Source organism: Crinia signifera, chromosome 7, assembly GCF_055691185.1.
Source record: "Crinia signifera chromosome 7, ASM5569118v1, whole genome shotgun sequence".
Lineage (NCBI taxonomy): Eukaryota > Metazoa > Chordata > Amphibia > Anura > Myobatrachidae > Crinia > Crinia signifera.
Window position 1 is genome coordinate 100,625,677 of NC_139223.1, and position 20,365 is coordinate 100,646,041.

The following is a 20,365-nucleotide window of genomic DNA, read 5'->3' on the forward strand; positions in this document are numbered from 1 at the left end:
AAAGAATGCTCCGTATTGTTTTTATTTATAATGGGTGCTGATTCTAAAATTAATAAATGTATAGAAAAAAAAACTATATGCAGCCTCTAATTTAATGTTTTACATTATATATATATATATATATATATATATATATATATATATATATATATATTTATACCTGTGTGTAACTTACCCATCCCGGTGCTGCCCACTCTCACATCCGTCCACCGGCGCGTTCTCCGTCTCACTTCCGGGTTTGTCTCCCGGAAATGACGTGTCGCCGTCCAGGATTGTCATGTTAGACGGGCAACACTGCGATGCACTGTGTTGTGTATCTGAAAAATAAGAGACAGTTGCAAAATCATTATTAGTGTGCCCCGACGTGTTAGTTATCTTATTTTATCTATATTCTGTGTTTATAATAAAGAAAATGCATCTAATTATTTGCATCTGTCACGTGAGCATTATGTATTGTGCTCTATGTGATATATTATATGATCACTAGATGGCACTAGTGTTTTTGTGCACATTGTGTCTTTTGTGTCTATTGACATTGGCTTCAGACAATAAACAATTAACATATATACATACAATTACACTTACAAGTCTTTTTAGACCTCTACTAACTATACAAACAAGTATCCTGACTATTAAATCATTATCTTTCATGGTGTATATCACACGGGGGGTGTGTCAATGCTCCCTGAGTATGAGTCCCGCCGTGTCCACTCTTGGTGGGTCGGCGTGATTCAACCAGTTCTCTCCAATCGACATCCCCCCTATGTTGACACGCACCACTAGTATCATGATCTTACCCAAAAAAAACTGCAAATCAAACAGATCAAAAAAACGTGCCAAAAAACAAAACCAACTGTGTTATATTAGGTGAATAAGTAATCTGATATCCTATTATTAAATGTGATCTTGTCTTATTTGTGTTGAACTCACAGCATTCATGCTGTTGATGTTCCATTCTCATAAATAGCAGTCTCACTTTATTGCTGTTAAATAATTTAATTATCCACTGGGTTTGTATTTATTCTTATACCACTTTGTTGTTGGGTCTGTTAACAAGATGGCCCCTTCAGTATGGACCTCTCTATTATTTTGGTGAGGAATATAGCCACCCTTATTATAAAAAGCACCCAAGATGATTGGCTTCATTAAGCCTGTGTGGGCTAACTGTATTGAGCTTGTATATCCACTTGCTCTCCATGCGTAGCAACTGCTTGTCTCTATATCCACCCCTTAGGGAGGCTGGGATGTGATCAATCATCCGGTACCTTAGTGCCGCGATGTTGTGCTTTGCCAAGGCAAAGTGACGGGCCACTGCTTGTTCGCTAGTCCCACTGGATAAGGCGGCCCTTATGGCTGCCCTGTGTTGGGCCATCCTCTCCTTGAACTGTGTCACCGTCTTGCCTACGTAATGTAGGCCACACGGGCACGAAATGAGGTACACAACGTGCCTTGTGGTGCATGTCAAGGCATATCTGATTTTGTATGCCTTTCCCGAATATGGGTGTCTGAAAGTGTCACCTACAACCATGTGGCTGCAGGTGGCACATCCGAGACATCTGTAACATCCTGCTTTTCTGGAGAGAAAATGTGTGGGTTTATTCAAACCTCTCCCCATGATGTCTGTTTTTACCAGGATGTCCTTCAGGTTTGGACCCCTGATGTAACTTGGTATTAATCGTGCCCCTTTTAGACTTTTTAGATCGGGGTCACTGTTAACTACAGTATGGGCCAGATTGTTTTGATTTGTTTTACCATATCAGGACTTTTGTTGGTAAAGTGGGTCACCCACATGAAGGATTGTTGCTCTTTCTTATTTTTATCCTTTTTGGCATGTGTCAACAGCTCATGTCGACTCACCCTGCTGGCCTTATCTCTAGCTTTTATGAGGTCGTGGTCTGAGGGTGTGGTCTGGATGAAAACTCTGTTTATGTAATATAGTGTTACGGTCGGTAGGCTTGGAATACAATTGTGTTATCAAGCCACCATCCTTCACTTCTATCTGTACATCCAAAAAATTGATTTTGACACGACTCATGATATGTGTCAATTTCACTGGGCTCGGGGAGGCATTGTGGGCTTGTAGGACTTCCTCTAGTTCCTCCTCTGTCCCTGTCCAGAAGATGATAATGTCGTCAATATATCTAAGATATAAAAATATCTTAGCATTAATATTGACATCTCTGAAAAAAAGCTCGTTCTCCACACCATACATAAAAGTGTTTGCATAGACAGGTGCTGCCGGTGATCCCATTGCACACCCAGAGTTTTGGTTAAAAAATTGACCATCATGTAAAAAGCAGTTATGGGTTAAAGTGAATTCCAATAATTTAAGGAAAAAATCAATTTGTGGGCCTGTGTATAATGGATTGTCCGTGATCAGCTCCTTGGTGGCTTGTAGTCCCTGTTCATGCGGGATGCATGTGTATAAGTTCGTAACATCCACACATGCCATGACCATGTTCTCTGGAAGGGTTTCTATGCTAGCCAGTCTAGATAGCAGCATAGTTGTGTCCTTTAGGTAGGTCACTGTGGCTTGCATGCAGGGCTGGAGGTAATAGTCCACATATATGCCAATGGCTCACACAGTAAATCACACTTTTGTTTATAAGAGACCCGGAGTGACGTGTTTCATTTGGGATTTCTATATGTGGTCAGCAACAAACGCTCTCTAGTGGACGAGCACCCGGGCAAGTTTATCTTTGTATGTGTACAGGCAGTGCCGGACCTTGTGAAGAAATATATATATATATATATATATATATACCGCATTTCATGTGACTACATATGTGTCCTCATACATCTAGCTTCAATAGGCTACGTACACAGTGTGAGATGCCTGGCGCAAGTAAGCTGCCGGTTTCTGTGTAAATGTGATCATTTCAGGTGTCTTCATTTGCAGACAATGCTGTTTTAAGACCCGTACACACTGGGAGATGTAATGAGCGAAATCACAAATTTTAGCCCTTCTGAAGACATCACTCATTATAATCAGCCAATGTTTACACCTCCACAGACAGATGATGTTTGCTACCATTAGTTGTTTATGCCCCCCTCTGTTTTCTGTGCATGAACATACAAGGGAGCGGATCGATAACAGACTGCATGACCTAGGCGAAAAATTGGCACCAAATAAATACCCCCTTAGAGAAATTTTTTAGCAAAAACGATGCTCAGCGACAGCAGAGTCTCACAAGCCCAGGTAAGCCAACTAGCAATGATTGGGTTCAACTAGCAATGATGTATGAAGACCAATCTATATAAATCATTTATTGTTATAACATTATGCGATAATCTCCAGTGTCTGGAGACATGAATATACACTTTGCAGGGGATATACTCCATTATTATATAACACGTCGGCTGTCATCTCTCTTTCAGGTGTTGGGATGGATTCGTAATGGGGAGTCCATGTTGAACGCCAGTCTCGTTAATGCCAGTTCGCTGTCAGAAGCTGAGCAGCTCCAGAGAGAACACGAGCAGTTCCAGATGGCCATTGAGGTGACTGTAAATAGCTATTTGCTGCTGACTGGGCAGGAAAGACAGCAATACCATAAATATTTTTAAATACATTTCTCCAGTTTAGCTATGAGTGTGTTTATTGATTGCTTATAGTACTAAAATGCTTCCATAATGTTGTATGACATGGAGACAAGTTCAGCAACTAGCAATTTTGATTATCCTGGGGTCACCTGGGGTTATATTTAATAAAGCATGAGTTTATAGAAGTTGCGATATTTCACATAGCAACCACATTCTAGCTATTATCAACTAGAAGGTGTTAGGTAAATAATAAGTAGAATCTGATTGGTTGCTATGGGCAACATCTCCACTTCAACCCGCACTTCAGAATACCCCCTAGATTACTTCTTGTTTGATGAGGACTTTATAGTGGAAATAGATAGTTCATGGAGTCGGTAGCGTTATTTTCATAGGAGTTTGTATATTAGGAATTTGTCAATATGTTACCATAACATACAGTACATTGCTCTAACTTATTCCCATATTCTTCAATCCCACCCTTGTCCACATACCACTACTTGTATGTATAGTCCCTATTTCATGCAAGCTCCCTACAGAAAACCCACCAGAGTGCCCTGCAAGTCCAGCAGAAAGCAGAGGCATTGCTCCAGGCCGGGCATTATGATGCTGATGCGATTCGAGAGTGTGCTGAGAAGGTGGCGCTACATTGGCAGCAACTGATGCTGAAGATGGAAGATAGGCTCAAGCTGGTCAATGCTTCAGTGGCTTTCTATAAGACCTCAGAACAGGTTAGAAAATCCATACAACAATCCAGGACAGGCAGATGGGGTGTTCTCTCTTATATATATAACAGTAGATTGGCTAGGAACCTTTTATTGCTGTGCAGGAAACAGGGTTTGATCAATGCGCTACTAACTGCGGCTGGTACTGGGATTTGTCAGGTCCCAAATGTGTAGAGGAAAAAACAGAAATAGTGTACCAGGCTGAAAAAAGATTGTGAGAACGGTATCCTTTACAAAAAAATGTATTATTATAGTTAATACTAAAGCTGTAATAATGGAATTCGATTTAAAATTGTTAATGAATAATAAAATAATATAATATAATAAAATGTGTGGACAATCAATAGTGTACAGAATACATCACAATGCAAACTGGTATTTGTATAGGCATATTACCATGCGGACATCAATCAATGGATCCCATGAGTAGCAGATAACCAGGTGGCCAAATATGTCCCAAAAACAGAGTCCAAGATGAAAATGGTTCCTCTGAGGGGAAGGATGGTACACCTGCAAAGTACTTTGCTCCTGAAGAAGCTGGGAGGCTAATCCCAGTGAAACGCGTTGAGCTCTTTTTAAAAGCGGACTTTCTTCTCACCAACATCACGGCATCACATGCACTCAGGACATCCACTATCCATCTGCAAAATTTACCCATCCGGAAAACAATCCAGGTCTACCATCCTTCCTCTCAGAGGAACCCATTTCATCTTGGGTTTTTGGGACATATTTGGCCACCTGGTTATCTGCTACTCATGGGATCCATTGATTGATGTCCGCATGGTAATATGCCTATACAAATGCCAGTTTGCATTGTGATGTATTCTGTACACTATTGATTGTCCACACATTTTATTATATTATATTCTTTTATTATTAATTAACAATTTTAAATCGAATTCCATTTTTACAGCTTTAGTATTAACTATAATAATACATTTTTTGTAAAGGATACTGTTCTCACCATCTTTTTTCAGCCTGCGCTGGTACACTATTTCTGTTTTTAATGCTGTGTGTTGACTTTCAAACCTTTATTTATATGGCTTGGTGTTTTCCAAACCCCAAGAGGTTTCAGGCTTTTTGATATTATGATAATAGACATGAGAATCGAAGACATGATAGAGACCAGATACTACACCTGAACATACAGTATGTGTAACCAGTACTGTTTTTCTGGAAAAATAAGTCCAGGAACTCCAGGTCTGGGGGTGGATCAATTAAATAAAAATAGACAGAGCGATGTATATATTGTATTTAGAAACAAAGGCCCTCACAGGTGACTTTAAAATAAAAATTCTTATGGAAAGTACATTTTGGCCTAGAACAGGTTCAGGAAGCCAGTTCCTAATTATGTCATATTTAATTATAGGTTCAGGAACTGAGTTCCTGCTGAAAAATAGCACTGTGTGTAACCTATCCCATTCTGATACAGGTGTGCAGTGTCCTAGAAAGTCTGGAGCAGGAATACCGGAGGGATGAGGACTGGTGTCGCGGACATGATAAACTGGGGCCAACAACTGACATTGACCATGTTATGCCACTCATCAGCAAGCACCTGGAACAGAAGGAGGCATTCCTCAAGGTCAATACGGATTTTGGCAATTTTTTGCATCCATTTTTAATCAAACTTTATAAACAAACAAAATTATTGTTTTTAGATCTTTTCATATATCTGCTCATTTTAAAATGTATATATTTATTAACTATTATATACATAGCACACACTTATTCTGCAATGTTTTACAGTGTATATTTAGTTATTGACATCGATGGTGCCCCAGTGGAGTTTACAGACTATAGTCCCTACCACGTGTTTTTTTCAGAAGCTAAATAAAACCCCACTACAGTATGTTTTTGGATTAGGGGAGGAAACCTGCACAAACTTGGAGAGCATAAAAACTAAATCCTTGTGTGAACTATAACTAATACATTAGTGCTGTGAGGCAGTAATGGTAACCATTAGGCCAATTTACATTAAACACTGACCTGCATGCACAGGTCTGAATTTGGCCCCTTGTGGATGGTGGGCCTACTATGCATGCGCAGTTTCTATAATGCGCATGTGCAGGGCCTCACTGTGAGCGCATTTGGCAAATTTCTCCCTTGCCGAGACGCTCGCAGCCTGACTGACAGACGTGGGGTGGCCTGATTCCGCGGTTGACACCCAGCATTGTGGGCGCGTCCATAGAAATGCTGTGAGGGTCCGTCTGCTCGGGGCGGGTGTCTACATCATGTATGTACATCCCTGCAGCCGCCGAGTGACTCCTGGGTCATGCAGCGACTGCGAGCACTGGGGAAAGGAGAAGTCCTTTGATGGTAACAATGATAACATCCTGACAATTTGTGAACAGTTTTGTGAGGGAAGAAACTTCACTGGTTACGGGGGGGGATGTATGAATGGTCGTTATGGGGGAGGTGGTATCTGCGGAAGTTATGTGCATGGCAAATGTAGGATATGTATCAGCAGCACTTACCGTTCCACCTCCTGCAGCTATCAGTTTGACAGCTGTAGGGTGACGATTTGTTTGTCATATTGAACTAACTCATTTTAGTGTTCTATTGTGTTCACATACAGTATATCTTCCATAGGCATGTACGCTGGCACGGAGGAATGCTGAAGTGTTTTTAAAGTATATTCACCGTAACAATGTCAGTATGCCTGGGGTGGCCCCTCACACACGAGGCCCTGAACAACAAGTGAAAGGTGAGCGTGTGCTGTTACTTTACATTTTTTGTGCTGAGGTGTGGAAAGTCTACCTAAGAAAAGCTAAAAGTGAAGTAGATGTGTGATTGTTTGCTTCACAAACTCTTCTTTAGTAATAGCGGATTACAGATACATAGAATACACAATTGTAATCTAAACACATACCTTCACAGGTTTTAGTTTACTGTTAAAGGTTGGTAATACATGTGATAGTAGCTCCCTGTTCATTCCTTGACTGCAAATGTAGAAGTCTGTTTTTCACATGTGCAGAACGAGTTTCCTCCTGCTGCTCCATCACCTGGGCCCCCTGATCACTAATACACAAAACTTGGCAAATGCAGACAACCCACTGCAGTCTGACTTGTCCTATGCTCCACTGTATACTCTTCTAGAGGGAGGGACAATGCCACAGGGAAGTAATATTTTTCGGGGGGTGGGGGGGGGGGGTTAAATTGACTCTAGGGGAGGGAAGTCTTATCCACATTTGCATATATAGTGACAGATTGGGGGAGTGGGGGCTGCTAATAAAATGGGGCCTATGGACATTAGTGTTGGCATAGAGTGCTTTACCCACACAGTTAGGATCACCTCTGGAGTTATGCTTCAATCATAGGCACACACCGGAAAGCTATTTGTGGTATAACTTGTTTATATAATGAAACTGGAACTCCTTGTGATACAAACTGATATTCAGAACAACCTAACTGTATATGAACAGCAGTCAGTGCATGCTCGATCTTTCCTTCATGTCACCTTCAGAACTCCACCATCACACAGGAACAAAGTACAATATAGAGATGGAGAGGGACTCCATTAAACTGGGAAGCACAAGCGTCTCACGCACGCACGCATGCGCGTCTCAAGGCCAATACACACACTACGATGTCTTCTTAATGAGGATGAACGACCCCATTATAAATCACCTCCTGAACAACCCAGAACGACTTCGTTCAGGGTCGTTTAGGAGGTGAATCTTTTAACATCGTCTAGTGTTTATGCTGTGAATGATGGACGACTACAAACGATGCGCGTACCCGCGGGTCGTTAAAGACCATAGCCATCGTCAATGCATGCAGGTCAATTTGGCTATGGTCGTTAACATTGTTTGTTTTTTCAATAGAAAAGGTCCTGCATCGTTTGTGGTCATTTGTCAGCCGTCGTGCACCAGTGATCACCTGCAATGCTGAGGTCGATCATTTTCACTTCAAGGGTGAAAATGAAAGATGGTAGTTAACGATGGGTCATTACTGACACATCTTTGTGTGTGTATGGGCCTTCAGTCAGTCGGTGGCTGGGCAGCGGGTCCCTGCCCATCCACGCTTCAGGGAGACAGGCAGGGTTAGGAAATGGGGACTGGTTAGGGGACTGGTGATGAGGTGGCAAGGACCAACGGGGAGATCCGTCAAAACAGATCGCTTGAGCGTCTCGTGGGCGCGTGCCCCCCATTTCTATCGCCTGCCCCTGCAAGCATGAGGCCAGCTCCATCTGTACATCACAGATACTAAAACTTGAACACATACATGGGCGCAGACAATTTCTCTCTTTTCCTGATTCTCTTAGTTTTACCCAAAAGAAAGAAGAAAAACACAAAATAGTGCAATACAATTGAGAACACCAGATAAGAAACACTTTTCCAGGATTTGGTTTTAACTGGACTCGTACCCGTTAAGGTGGTCTATTTTTTAGGGTAGACATATCACGTATCCTTAAGGGGTGGTAACGTCACCGTGAGGGTTCAAAGCTTGTCCAGTAAATATATAAAAGAAGACTGGTATATTATAATAACATTTTTATTAAAAATATAACATAACAATGTGGGTATAGCACAGCAGACTCTCACCGAGTGTGTGTTGGTCCACAACACAAGTGTAGACAACAAAGCAAGTGTGGCAAATGCAGGCGTCCCTGATGGCTTTCACCTGGTATAGGTCTGTCGTGATCCATCCTCTTTCCTCCTCGCCAACGCGTTACAAGACCAATAGGCCTTTTTCTCAAGGTACCTTGTTGTCTACACTTGTGTTGTGGTCACCAAATTGTTGAACTTTTATTCCCAATGGTCCTCTATACCATGTCCCCAGCCTCAGGCCACCAGCTTAGCTAACACTAAAAGCTAAGGTTTAAGAAAAAAACCCAATCGGGCGCAAGTATTGAGCTCACCCTTAAGGGAAAAAAGGGAAGGGAAAAATTACATAAGTGATGTTAATATTAATATAATGATTGGCTGCTCCCAAAGACAAATTGGGTAATTTGTTAAATTGAAACACAATAAGTAGAGGAAAATATATATGCAATTACTCGCATATATCAAGAGAGCGCCACACAATTGGATATAATCAAAATGAATTTATTACTAAATGATAACACACAATATAAAATTGTACCAATGGTATAGACTCATAAAAATAGGTATATAAAAAATATATATAATATTATTGCATACACTCCTATTGAAAAGTTTTGAGAAACTGTTTTAAACAGCTGATTGTCCTTTTATTATATAGTTCATAGAAATTCTCCTCATATGAAGAGTGGGAGTAATATAAACTGATAGCTCCCTTTGAGCAACCAACAAAGATCAACAAAGATCAATTCCTTTTCAATTAGCCAACAATGTAGTAATAGCCGGTATTTAGCTGTGCTCTGTATGATTTACAGACAGCTCCCCTGTCAGTGGTCTCCACCTGTTGACGACCCGCTGGTGTGGCGCTATAAAGGGGGCGAGCCGTCCGTCTTCGGCAAACAGCGCAGATGGAGGCTGCTGTAATGCCAGGAATCAACGGATGTTTGACACAGTGCACATAGACTCACCCAGGCTGCAATAGCTTGAATTACCAGTCGGACGCCGGATGTTGCTGTAGATGGCGAAGCACTGGGGAGATTCCTGTGGATCAATGAAGCATAGACCGGCTTGGATGTTGAGAAGAGATTTTTAAGGTTGCTCAGGATCAGCTGTATTTTGTTAGCACAAGGAGTGCAGGCTGGTTTTGTTCCTTGACGCGTTTCTCCGCTATACCAGTAAGCAGCGGTTTCTTCAGAAGGAAAGTGAAGAGGGTTTGTAAGCCATGCTATTTAAATGGCTGTCATCCAATCGTATCTGAATACTAATTAGTGCTTTCAAGAGATGTCCAGGTTGTTAATTAACCCTTAGCAGGTTCAATTTTAGCAGAAGCACTTATTACATATCTGTAATGCTATTTTCCATGGTGTACATATATTGTTATAAAACATTAATCTTAATAGAGGTATTCTTGTACTTAATAGAGGTACTGCACTTCATTGTACAGTATAATTATATAATGTCCATAACAATTATAAACATTATAAGAGTGTTTACCAAAAAAGGGGAAAGAAAAAAACAAATGTGAAACAGATATAGAAATAAAAATAATTAATTTATTTTTCATATACATCAATAATACCAATAATAACGATGTAAATGAAAGAATTGAGGAATGGCATCCTATTATACTACAGAGACACAAAGGAAAAACACATAGAAAAGTGTGTCTAAAGTCATTCCATAGAAAGACTAATGCACGCGAAATTTGATATGTTACATACATAGAGCTAAATGGCTCACTCAGTATCGTTTCAGCTCAGCAGCAGAACCACTGCCTATGCTATCCACAGGTTAGAATCCTTGTGGCCAACAAAGTTCAGCAGAGTTTATTTCTCCTTTTAATCTCCATCTACATATTTAATAAATTATATACACAAATAAAAAAAATTAAAAATCTCATGTAACTAGGAATATATATATATTATATATATAAACCTCTCTAAGATGGGTAAAATTGATTCTTAGATTTAAACCTACATCAGAAAAAAACCCAGAAGTAATGTGACGGCACCAGAAGTAGTGTGCGGACCAAAGGACACCCGGAAGGGCGTGATATGCGTTCCATAGGGCCGCAAACGGAAGTGGAAGGCCTGGTTTTGGCGGGATTCCTAGTCTGATTAGCTACCCATTTAGAGAGGTATAAATAGGAGCCTGGGAGCTCCTATGGATTACACTCCTGAGGAAGTCCAAGCCGTGTTGGTGGGGGATGAAACGCGTAGAGGGGACTCTGGCTTTATGGTGATGAAGAAAGATTGACCTCACCGATACTCCAGATAAGCTTTTTAATGTTTTTACACTGTACGGGCATTTTTTGTCATCATTTGCGTGAATAAACTGTGTATGTTACAATATCACGCTATTGCTATTCCTTTTTTTTCCCTTCAATTATGATGTATGTCTAACTGGTGAAAAATCTGTGGGCCTTGGAGGGACCAGACTTTCCAGTAATCTGGGGACATATTGCGAATCGAGCTTATACAAGAGTGGTTTGGAGACCACTAAAAACGGTACTTGTGTGAAATTTAGGGTGATTCTCACTAAAGGTGAAGGGACCCGTGTATAATATTAACATACTGCACCAGAAGGCACCCTCTGACTCTCATATATATATATATATATATATATATATATATATATATTTCCAAGTGCTTAATGAAAAGCGAGGGCACTCACCATAGCAGCAAAAGTCAGCAAATTTTAATGGTCATACATACTAGTCGACGTTTCGACCCACATGGGGCCTTTGTCAAGACACACAGGGTAAATCCAAAGGTACACCAGAGAAGGCAAAGTAACACTGACACATAATGCCAAGCACACTTATATACACCCCCAGCCAAATTAGCCAACACAGCTGTGCAATGCAGTCTGTGATAGGTCAGCGTTGCTGACACACATAATCAATGCTCCAAACATCATATAATTGCAATAAACAGAGTATAGGGAAGCATACTAGAACTGCTGGTCAATAGAGCATATGTAGAATAATAGGCAAAGAATAAGCAACTTACTAAATAGAAGAAAACACGCTATAATGTGCGCTGTATTCAAACCCGGAAGTCCGGGTGGTGACACGCACGCGATAAAGGAAGTGCGTCATGCGTTCCACCCCATTCAATGGGTGGAACGCTGAGTGAGCCTTGGCTCAGCGGGAGCGAAATAATGCAGGAGCTGAAAACGGAAGTCAGGGTGATAGCACACACCAGAACCCGGAAATGCATAATGCGTTCCAGTGCCTCAGCACTGTGAAACGCACATATAGGAAGTAATGTGAAGGCAAATCGAAATACAGCTGTGCATAGCGATATGGCAGGGGGCTGTATATCGTGCAGCAATAAGATAAAATACATATAAAGCACAGACAACACTTAACATATTGAGAGACAACAATGGTGGCACAGCATAACAGAAATCCTGTGTCACACTATTAACCAGTGGCTATAAAAAATAATGAAAAATAGAAAAAAAATTAAAAATAAATAAAAATGAGAAAAAATAGAGAAAAATAGAAAAGAATACTGGTTGATGCCAGTGGTTTTTATGTCAGTCCGGTAGTATGAGTGCAGTCCAAAAATGAAAACCAAGATTTTATCATTGTTTATTGAAGAAAGATGTTAAGATGATTGTATTCATTCAGACCCTTAGGGTCGATAGTATTCAAGCGAGAGATCCACCTTGCCTCAAGTTTTTTAAGTTTCAACTCACGGTTGCCACCTCTGGGGTCCTTGGGGACATGGTCGATCAGCATACAGCGTAGCGAGGAAATCTGATGTCCCATTTGTAGGAAGTGTCTAGCCACCGGTTTATCGGAGCTACCTGTAGCATATGCAGCCCTAATTGAGGTACGGTGGTTGGCCATACGTTCTCGAAAGCATCTGGACGTCAGGCCGGTATAGTATAGACCACACGGACACATCAGAATGTAGATGACAAAGTCCATTGTGCACAAGAGCTTCTTCCGTATTTTAATTTTCTCACCGCTATGTGGGTGGGGGAATGTCGTGCCGACAATCATTGATCGGCAGGTCGTACAGGTTGCACACCTGAAACATCCATTTTTACCGCCGGTTAGCCAAGTAGTGGCTTTTGGCGATGGGTGCATTGTAGGACGCATTAACATTTGACGGATGTTGGGGCCACGTCGATATGCATTCATCGGTAAGGTCTTGGTGTCCAATCTCAATGCTGGGTCGGTGCCCACAATGGGCCAAAGTTCTTTGTAGATGGATTTAGTCAGGCCAGAAGTATGGTCATATGTGCTGACATGTACCATTCGATTTGTGGCTTTATTAGGCCTGTGCTGCTGTGATGTCTGGAATTTTTTGTAGGCTTTCGAGAGGCAACGTTCAATCACTTTTGGTGAGTACCCTCTATCCAAGAAACGCCCCCGCATATCTTCAATCTGTAGCTTAGCATTCTCGGTGCTGGAGTTAATTCTTAAGACACGCAAGAATTGCGATATTGGTAAGCTTTCTTTCAGCGATGCTGGATGCTGACTGGTGGGGTGTAGGAACGTATTCCGATCCGTTTCTTTTTTAAATAATGTAGAGGCTAGTGTGGATCCCTCTTTGTACACTTTTACATCCAAGAATTCAATGGCATCATACTTAATATTATGAGTGAACTTAACAGGCTCATCCAAGCCGTTCAGATGCTCAATCATCAAACAAAATTCAGTCTCAGTGCCAGACCAAAGAATAAAAACATCATCAATGTAACGATAGTAGCGGAGTATATGAGGACCAAATACAGGGTAGATATGGGTTTCTTCATAAGACGCCATATATAAATTAGCGTATGATGGCGCTATATTCGAGCCCATTGCGGTCCCATTTTTTTGTTCATAGAACTCCGCCCCATACATAAAGTAATTTTTTGTGAGGATAAGATGAACGAGCTCCAGCAAGAATTCAGTGGGTGGCTGGCGCTGACTAGCACCCACCAAATGCCTGCGTAATGTCTCCATACCATGCTGATGTGGGATTATGGTGTACAGAGATTGCACATCCATAGTGCACAACCACACATCAGCAGGCAACTCACCAATCTCCCTAATTTTGGTGAGAAAGTCACCTGTATCTCTCAGGTAGCTGGTAACATCCTGTACCAAAGGCTGAAGGAATTGATCCACAAATACAGCAAGCGGCTGGAGGATTGAACCCATGGCCGAAATAATGGGTCGCCCCGGGGGATCCTCCAGCCGCTTGTGGACCTTGGGTAGGGTATAAATGATAGGTATCACTGGATACTCCACGGTAAGATATGAAAAGGTCTTCTGGTCAATCCAACCAGCCTTCAGACCAATGGCCAGCAGATCATCGACAAGCTTTTTTGTAGCCCTGGTTGGGTTTTGCCTAAGATGTACATAGGTGTGTTGGTCATCCAATTGTCTGACTATCTCACGGTCATAGTCGACCCAGTTCTGCAGGACAATTGCCCCGCCCTTATCAGCGGGGCGTACCACAATTTCCTTATTGTTTTTCAAGGAAAGCAAGGCCTGTCTTTCTGCTGTAGACAAATTAGAGTACTTGGGTTTGGGTTTGATAATACCAGTAGCCTTACTCTGTGCCATTCTGGAAAAAGTATTGATACTGGCATTCCTTGACGTAGGGTCAAATGTGCTGGGTTTAACGCAACGATTGGGAGCTCCAGTCATGTCGGCTGAGTCCACAAAATGTTCCCTCAACCTAAGCTTGCGGCAAAACTTATAATGATCTACAGACCATTGGAACTGATCATGAGGAGTAGTGGGTATGAAGGATAAGCCTCGGGATAACACCCGCCGTTCGGTGTCACTTAAGGCATATGATGATAAATTAAATATCATGTCGGCTTCTTTTTCGCCCGATCGTATCTTACTCTTCCAACCACCCCTCCTTTGGTGTTTCCTCGTGCGCCGCCTGGTTGGAAAGATGGATTGGGAGGGGGTCTCTGATCTAAAAAAGGTCGCCTGTAATAGCCTGAACTGTCTGAGGTGTCGCCCTCAGATGATACAGCTTCAGAGAATTGTGGCCTCTGTCGACGTGGACGTGTCGGCCGTCGACCACGGTGGTCTTGAGAGTCACCAGTCAACCAGCGATACACCTGGTGGTTTTTGTAGTCGCTGTTGACTGTCTCTAGTTTTTTCCGTTTGAACTGGACAAGGTCCTGCTGATACGTGTCAACCTGAGTTTTTAGTTTTTCAAGCCAAGAATCACTCTTGTCTGCTGTGAGTTTTTTCAAATATGAGGTTTTAAAGGCATCAAGATCCGCACGTACCTTTTTTAGATCACTCCCAACTTCCTCAATGACTAATAAAATAAGATCAGCTGAACATTTATTAAGCACACCACACCACCTAGAACAAAAAGCAGGGTTATTGCGTCCCAAAGTGGGGACGTTATGAACCCTGAAACCTCTGGGTATCTTTTTGTTCCGGTGGTATTCACTGAGGAATTGCCCGTGCAGAAGCAGGTCAATCTCGCGTTTGCGTAAACGCAACAATTTATGATACAGGTCAGTGGAGGTCTCAGCTGGCAAGTCATGAAACTCTATTTGCTCAAAATAAATCTTATCGGCGTCATCATCCGTAAGAGAGATGAATGTATTCTGTGCGGATGCTAATAAGACCTCATCAACTATATTCACTCCAAATTGTGTCATAATGTAATATAACTGAAAAAATGGTCTGGCACTGATGCAAAAACACAAAAACAAAAAGACACATACAATACTGACTGGCAAATAGACAAACAGTACATACAATATTATAGCCACTGATTAAGAAGAAAAAATCCAAAAACTGTTAAAAAAATACCGTCATAGTACATATCCATGTATCAGTATTACAGATCTGGTATAGCCAAAGTATCTTCAAATTCAGAAATTAAGCGAATTCAAGTTATCCAATCGATGGGTGCAGAACAGGTGAAGACAATCCTTGTATCCACAAACATAGCCAGGAGGCTCCGCACTCACATCCAAATGTCAGGACCAAACACGGGGTGCACAGCAAAGGTCATCCAATCCAGATGGCCAATTATATTTCCAAGTGCTTAATGAAAAGCGAGGGCACTCACCATAGCAGCAAAAGTCAGCAAATTTTAATGGTCATACATACTAGTCGACGTTTCGACCCACATGGGGCCTTTGTCAAGACACACAGGGTAAATCCAAAGGTACACCAGAGAAGGCAAAGTAACACTGACACATAATGCCAAGCACACTTATATACACCCCCAGCCAAATTAGCCAACACAGCTGTGCAATGCAGTCTGTGATAGGTCAGCGTTGCTGACACACATAATCAATGCTCCAAACATCATATAATTGCAATAAACAGAGTATAGGGAAGCATACTAGAACTGCTGGTCAATAGAGCATATGTAGAATAATAGGCAAAGAATAAGCAACTTACTAAATAGAAGAAAACACGCTATAATGTGCGCTGTATTCAAACCCGGAAGTCCGGGTGGTGACACGCACGCGATAAAGGAAGTGCGTCATGCGTTCCACCCCATTCAATGGGTGGAACGCTGAGTGAGCCTTGGCTCAGCGGGAGCGAAATAATGCAGGAGCTGAAAACGGAAGTCAGGGTGATAGCACACACCAGAACCCGGAAATGCATAATGCGTTCCAGTGCCTCAGCACTGTGAAACGCACATATAGGAAGTAATGTGAAGGCAAATCGAAATACAGCTGTGCATAGCGATATGGCAGGGGGCTGTATATCGTGCAGCAATAAGATAAAATACATATAAAGCACAGACAACACTTAACATATTGAGAGACAACAATGGTGGCACAGCATAACAGAAATCCTGTGTCACACTATTAACCAGTGGCTATAAAAAATAATGAAAAATAGAAAAAAAATTAAAAATAAATAAAAATGAGAAAAAATAGAGAAAAATAGAAAAGAATACTGGTTGATGCCAGTGGCATCAACCAGTATTCTTTTCTATTTTTCTCTATTTTTTCTCATTTTTATTTATTTTTAATTTTTTTTCTATTTTTCATTATTTTTTATAGCCACTGGTTAATAGTGTGACACAGGATTTCTGTTATGCTGTGCCACCATTGTTGTCTCTCAATATGTTAAGTGTTGTCTGTGCTTTATATGTATTTTATCTTATTGCTGCACGATATACAGCCCCCTGCCATATCGCTATGCACAGCTGTATTTCGATTTGCCTTCACATTACTTCCTATATGTGCGTTTCACAGTGCTGAGGCACTGGAACGCATTATGCATTTCCGGGTTCTGGTGTGTGCTATCACCCTGACTTCCGTTTTCAGCTCCTGCATTATTTCGCTCCCGCTGAGCCAAGGCTCACTCAGCGTTCCACCCATTGAATGGGGTGGAACGCATGACGCACTTCCTTTATACTGCATTATTTCGCTCCCATATCGCTATGCACAGCTGTATTTCGATTTGCCTTCACATTACTTCCTATATGTGCGTTTCACAGTGCTGAGGCACTGGAACGCATTATGCATTTCCGGGTTCTGGTGTGTGCTATCACCCTGACTTCCGTTTTCAGCTCCTGCATTATTTCGCTCCCGCTGAGCCAAGGCTCACTCAGCGTTCCACCCATTGAATGGGGTGGAACGCATGACGCACTTCCTTTATCGCGTGCGTGTCACCACCCGGACTTCCGGGTTTGAATACAGCGCACATTATAGCGTGTTTTCTTCTATTTAGTAAGTTGCTTATTCTTTGCCTATTATTCTACATATGCTCTATTGACCAGCAGTTCTAGTATGCTTCCCTATACTCTGTTTATTGCAATTATATGATGTTTGGAGCATTGATTATGTGTGTCAGCAACGCTGACCTATCACAGACTGCATTGCACAGCTGTGTTGGCTAATTTGGCTGGGGGTGTATATAAGTGTGCTTGGCATTATGTGTCAGTGTTACTTTGCCTTCTCTGGTGTACCTTTGGATTTACCCTGTGTGTCTTGACAAAGGCCCCATGTGGGTCGAAACGTCGACTAGTATGTATGACCATTAAAATTTGCTGACTTTTGCTGCTATGGTGAGTGCCCTCGCTTTTCATTAAGCACTTGGAAATATAATTGGCCATCTGGATTGGATGACCTTTGCTGTGCACCCCGTGTTTGGTCCTGACATTTGGATGTGAGTGCGGAGCCTCCTGGCTATGTTTGTGGATACAAGGATTGTCTTCACCTGTTCTGCACCCATCGATTGGATAACTTGAATTCGCTTAATTTCTGAATTTGAAGATACTTTGGCTATACCAGATCTGTAATACTGATACATGGATATGTACTATGACGGTATTTTTTTAACAGTTTTTGGATTTTTTCTTCTTAATCAGTGGCTATAATATTGTATGTACTGTTTGTCTATTTGCCAGTCAGTATTGTATGTGTCTTTTTGTTTTTGTGTTTTTGCATCAGTGCCAGACCATTTTTTCAGTTATATTACATTATGACACAATTTGGAGTGAATATAGTTGATGAGGTCTTATTAGCATCCGCACAGAATACATTCATCTCTCTTACGGATGATGACGCCGATAAGATTTATTTTGAGCAAATAGAGTTTCATGACTTGCCAGCTGAGACCTCCACTGACCTGTATCATAAATTGTTGCGTTTACGCAAACGCGAGATTGACCTGCTTCTGCACGGGCAATTCCTCAGTGAATACCACCGGAACAAAAAGATACCCAGAGGTTTCAGGGTTCATAACGTCCCCACTTTGGGACGCAATAACCCTGCTTTTTGTTCTAGGTGGTGTGGTGTGCTTAATAAATGTTCAGCTGATCTTATTTTATTAGTCATTGAGGAAGTTGGGAGTGATCTAAAAAAGGTACGTGCGGATCTTGATGCCTTTAAAACCTCATATTTGAAAAAACTCACAGCAGACAAGAGTGATTCTTGGCTTGAAAAACTAAAAACTCAGGTTGACACGTATCAGCAGGACCTTGTCCAGTTCAAACGGAAAAAACTAGAGACAGTCAACAGCGACTACAAAAACCACCAGGTGTATCGCTGGTTGACTGGTGACTCTCAAGACCACCGTGGTCGACGGCCGACACGTCCACGTCGACAGAGGCCACAATTCTCTGAAGCTGTATCATCTGAGGGCGACACCTCAGACAGTTCAGGCTATTACAGGCGACCTTTTTTAGATCAGAGACCCCCTCCCAATCCATCTTTCCAACCAGGCGGCGCACGAGGAAACACCAAAGGAGGGGTGGTTGGAAGAGTAAGATACGATCGGGCGAAAAAGAAGCCGACATGATATTTAATTTATCATCATATGCCTTAAGTGACACCGAACGGCGGGTGTTATCCCGAGGCTTATCCTTCATACCCACTACTCCTCATGATCAGTTCCAATGGTCTGTAGATCATTATAAGTTTTGCCGCAAGCTTAGGTTGAGGGAACATTTTGTGGACTCAGCCGACATGACTGGAGCTCCCAATCGTTGCGTTAAACCCAGCACATTTGACCCTACGTCAAGGAATGCCAGTATCAATACTTTTTCCAGAATGGCACAGAGTAAGGCTACTGGTATTATCAAACCCAAACCCAAGTACTCTAATTTGTCTACAGCAGAAAGACAGGCCTTGCTTTCCTTAAAAAACAATAAGGAAATTGTGGTACGCCCCGCTGATAAGGGCGGGGCAATTGTCCTGCAGAACTGGGTCGACTATGACCGTGAGATAGTCAGACAATTGGATGACCAACACACCTATGTACATCTTAGGCAAAACCCAACCAGGGCTACAAAAAAGCTTGTCGATGATCTGCTGGCCATTGGTCTGAAGGCTGGTTGGATTGACCAGAAGACCTTTTCATATCTTACCGTGGAGTATCCAGTGATACCTATCATTTATACCCTACCCAAGGTCCACAAGCGGCTGGAGGATCCCCCGGGGCGACCCATTATTTCGGCCATGGGTTCAATCCTCCAGCCGCTTGCTGTATTTGTGGATCAATTCCTTCAGCCTTTGGTACAGGATGTTACCAGCTACCTGAGAGATACAGGTGACTTTCTCACCAAAATTAGGGAGATTGGTGAGTTGCCTGCTGATGTGTGGTTGTGCACTATGGATGTGCAATCTCTGTACACCATAATCCCACATCAGCATGGTATGGAGACATTACGCAGGCATTTGGTGGGTGCTAGTCAGCGCCAGCCACCCACTGAATTCTTGCTGGAGCTCGTTCATCTTATCCTCACAAAAAATTACTTTATGTATGGGGCGGAGTTCTATGAACAAAAAAATGGGACCGCAATGGGCTCGAATATAGCGCCATCATACGCTAATTTATATATGGCGTCTTATGAAGAAACCCATATCTACCCTGTATTTGGTCCTCATATACTCCGCTACTATCGTTACATTGATGATGTTTTTATTCTTTGGTCTGGCACTGAGACTGAATTTTGTTTGATGATTGAGCATCTGAACGGCTTGGATGAGCCTGTTAAGTTCACTCATAATATTAAGTATGATGCCATTGAATTCTTGGATGTAAAAGTGTACAAAGAGGGATCCACACTAGCCTCTACATTATTTAAAAAAGAAACGGATCGG

At 41.9% G+C, this 20,365-nt stretch overlaps 1 protein-coding gene across 9 annotated transcripts in view; it reads left to right on the forward strand.

Moving 5' to 3' along the window:
- The window catches only part of KALRN (kalirin RhoGEF kinase), an 856,470-nt gene that overhangs the window by 442,853 nt on the left and 393,252 nt on the right, over positions 1-20,365 (forward strand). For all 9 annotated transcript variants that reach the window (XR_014450786.1, XM_083153542.1, XM_083153544.1 and 6 more), the window contains 4 exons: positions 3,379-3,498; positions 4,050-4,268; positions 5,695-5,844; positions 6,852-6,966. Coding sequence is in view for 8 of the 9 variants with exons in the window: in XM_083153542.1 (XP_083009668.1) it covers positions 3,379-3,498; positions 4,050-4,268; positions 5,695-5,844; positions 6,852-6,966 (604 nt within the window). In the remaining variant the exon portion in view is untranslated. The remainder of the gene's footprint in view (positions 1-3,378; positions 3,499-4,049; positions 4,269-5,694; positions 5,845-6,851; positions 6,967-20,365) is intronic.